Source organism: Primulina huaijiensis, chromosome 3, assembly GCF_012295235.1.
Source record: "Primulina huaijiensis isolate GDHJ02 chromosome 3, ASM1229523v2, whole genome shotgun sequence".
Lineage (NCBI taxonomy): Eukaryota > Viridiplantae > Streptophyta > Magnoliopsida > Lamiales > Gesneriaceae > Primulina > Primulina huaijiensis.
In genome coordinates, this window is record NC_133308.1 from 16,988,067 (window position 1) to 16,991,966 (window position 3,900).

The 3,900-nt window shown below is 28.0% G+C and overlaps 1 protein-coding gene across 1 annotated transcript; it reads left to right on the forward strand.

The window, feature by feature from the left end:
• Positions 1-1,134: 1,134 nt before the first annotated feature.
• LOC140972189 (protein SODIUM POTASSIUM ROOT DEFECTIVE 2-like) lies at positions 1,135-2,887 on the forward strand. Its single transcript, XM_073434648.1, has 3 exons — positions 1,135-1,623; positions 1,722-1,797; positions 2,584-2,887. Exons 1-3 carry the CDS (start codon positions 1,336-1,338, stop codon positions 2,706-2,708), a joined length of 489 nt encoding a protein of 162 aa, XP_073290749.1. The 5' UTR covers positions 1,135-1,335; the 3' UTR covers positions 2,709-2,887.
• Positions 2,888-3,900: the final 1,013 nt, after the last annotated feature.

Consider the following 3,900-nt stretch of genomic DNA (forward strand, 5'->3'; position numbering starts at 1 on the left):
AATATCTTTCAAATTTTATTGACAACCAATCTTTAAAATAAGATCTTTTGATTTATAAATTCTTAAAATATAAAAATTATTTAGACTAAATTGAATTAAATAAACTATTATTGAATGCATTATTTATTGAACTTTTCCAATTCTAATTAATATGGTTGACTGGCTATCAGATAGAATAGCATTAACTTTGTATTTACTTATTGTATTAATGTGTGGGTAGTACTGTACTTGGCCCTAGCTGTGGGACAATCACATATTTTAATAAAATATCTTCACTTTAATTTATATTTACATTTTTAAAATACGTTAGAAACGAATCAAACCGTTTGTGAGATATTCGAAGATCGTTTTGATAAAAGCTCGTTTGATAAGGCTCGTTAAGATACACGAACCAAGTTCAAGGTTTATAATATTTGGCTCGTGAACATGTTCGTTGGTAAGTTCATGAGTAATCTCTAAAATGAAAAAATAATACTTTTGATATTTGATTTAGCACATTACTTATGAAATATATATATATAAAAATATATATATTAAACTTACAAATTTTAATAAGAATTTATATTTTTCTCTAAATATATAATTTATTTTTTTAATGAATTTAATGAATATTTAAATGTATAATTAATATTTATTCAGTTCTTTTAAGCTCGATAAAAGCTTGAATAAACTCGAGGACGGTAAATATATTCGTTAAATAAAGCTCGAGTTCGGTTCGATTATAAACGAGTGAAGCTCAAACATTCAAGAGATCGGCTCGACTCGACCCATAACTTCACCTTTTTTTTCTATTACTTAAAATACCATTGATATGGAATTCTAATTTCTTGTGAGTGATGCTACATGTACAACGATATTTTTACATTAATTTGTACAACACAAAAAATTCAATACAAGAATTCAATTTATCAAATCTGACTATATATTGAATACAAAATCTTGCGATATAACAATAAAATCTCGTGATATAATAGTTGTAAATATCGCTGTAACGATATATTGATTCTAACTTTAATATTATTTATTTATTGTTAAGATATATTAGTTTAAATAGAATTTATTAGAATAATAAAAAAAATAGCATTTCTTCACGTACCACATGACCCGTACATATAATTGGCCAACTACTTTATCCGAAAGAATTTTAACAAGCATTCTTCCCCTCAAACAATTACTACTTTCAATAATTCTCCGACAAATTCTTCTACAAATACACCACATTACATGACAAAATCACACTCATTGACCTAAAAGACGACGAGCAAAAACGTTAACCCGAGAACTTTCGAATTCTTGTATATTATTTGGATAAACATACAAGAAAAAGAGAGAAAGATGGTCACAAACATGAAGAAAATGAAGGGTTTCATGTGCCATACTCCAGCTTCCACCGCAGTGTGCATGGCTCACGATTATCGGTCCGTAAGCGTCCCCCGGAGACCGGACACATCGCTGCTCCATCAACCAAGACCGATCAACGGCTCGAAATACGTCCGACTTGGTGGAAAACAGGCTATTTCGGCCGCTGTAAGATCATATCCGGTTTCATCTGTGAAAAACGATATAAAAAACCAGACCGATCAAGTTATAAAATCTGTTGCATTATCTGATCTAGTCTTCCAGGTTAAATTTATTATTATTATTATTATTATTATTATTATTATTATTTGGGATGAGTGCTACCGGACGAGGATTTTAAGGTTTGATTTTGGTGACAGCAGGTAGTTGTAATGAGAGTGTCTCTTCACTGTCAAGCTTGTGCTGGTAAAGTGAAGAAGCATCTAGCAAAAATGGAAGGTAATTTTATTTGATTATTATGGCTAATTTAAATTAATTCTCATTATGTTAATTCATTAATCAATCCCCATAGGTTCGACTTTTAAATGGAAAACAAATGTTTCACCAACACATCACTGACTGGTAAAGCTTTAATTAATAGTANTATTCCTAAACTATACATATTATTTGAAAAAAAATGTTCAATTTAGTTAAATATACACAAAATATTAAAACCAATTTCAGATTTTTATTTTACAAAAGTATATTTCATTTGGACAATATGTTGAAGAAAAGTTCGATAAAAAAAAATAGTTTTATTCGGGTCAGTTTAATTTAAAATAGCATTTATCGACATAAATTAGTTTTTTTTAAGAATAAATAAAAGATTATGTGAGATATATTAATTCGAATGTGTATAATAATATCTAATCTTTCTATTAATCAGTTTTCAAAAATATAAATTGTTTGATTTTTTTATAAACTTTAATATAGGTATTTCATAAAACAAATCATTACAGATGCAATCATTATTAGTTGGAGATGGTTATTTTAATTTATAGTTTTATATTTAAATTCCTTCATTATAAGTTTAGCAAAAATAATAAATAATAATCTATAATAATTAATTCCCACTTTTGCAAAGTTAAAACCGCTTAAATAGTAAACAAAATATTTTGATAGAAAAAAATATTTTAATATGATAATAAATCATAAAATTATTAAAATATGTTCGATGAATTATAAAATGCAGGTTATATTTAAATTAAATAAAAGAACAATATGACTCAAAGATGGTTGTTGCAGGGGTGACGTCATTCAGCATCGATCTTGAGGCCAAGAGAGTTACTGTTATGGGACACGTGTCACCATCTTGTGTGCTGGAGAGCATATCAAAAGTGAAGAAGGCGGAATTTTGGCCTGATTGTTGAGGCTTAATTATTGTAATTGAAATTATAATTCTCCGATCGTATTTAATTTACCATTTGCTAAAGAAATATTTATTAAGTTATTACATATATATTCAGAACAAGTCGAAATGGGTCATATTAGTTAATATAACTAACAAGAAAAATTATTTAATGAAATTATATTTTTGGTCTTACATCTTAATATCTTTGCAATTTTGGTTTTTTTTTTTTCTTGTCAAATTTCAAGTTTAGTGTATATTTTTTTGATAATTTTAATCATTTCTTCGATATGATACAAATGCAGAGTTCATGTAACACCTATGTGTGTAGTGTAACCTCAGGATTTTATTACCAAAAATTGACTAAAATTACCAAAAATTGACTAAAACAGACAAGACTAAGACTGAAATTCGATAATATAGATGACTAAAAATAGAAATAGACAGGACTAAGACTAAAATCGATACTAATTTATTATGTTTATCCATTTTAATTTGTACTCGACGTTTTCTCATGATTTCAAACTCATCGATGATTGAGTTGGAACTGAAAGTTTGAACAATCTCTTTTTCAATGTACATCAATAACGAACTACCCAAAAAATAATCTTTTATCTTATACTATAATCACATCTTGACAATCTTCATTGATGAAAATACACGCTTTAAGGTTGTAGTTAAAACTTGCAGAGTGAAAATAAGTCCACAAGATGGTAATTCTTTTTTCTCCTATCTTTGACAATAAATGACACAACTCTGAAAGAGTTAGCACATTTTAAAAATGTTGATTGGCAGGGATGAATGTTGATCTCAAAAAGCTCCGACAGATATTTTATATGTAACTTTTCTTAACTCGTAAAATCTCCATGGTAAAACTTTTCAACAATTTTGCAAATATCATCAACATTAAATGATTTGTATCCATCTCTTGGATCCAAAGCGGAGTTGAGCCTGAGCAATTCTACGGTATTTTCATCAAATCTGTTAGAATTGGGAGATTAGTTAGAAGATGGGTTGAATAAAAAATCTCACAGAATTCTCAAATTAATTTGATTGGTTAGCAACTGTGGGGACCCGGACGCTAATCATCTTCTTAATCGTCATTGGGACAATTGGATCAATGTAATTAATCTGGGTCTCCATTTTTTTTTTTTTAAATATAGTGCGGAACGTAATGGAATTCAATCTAATATACATATCTGTATAAAAGTACA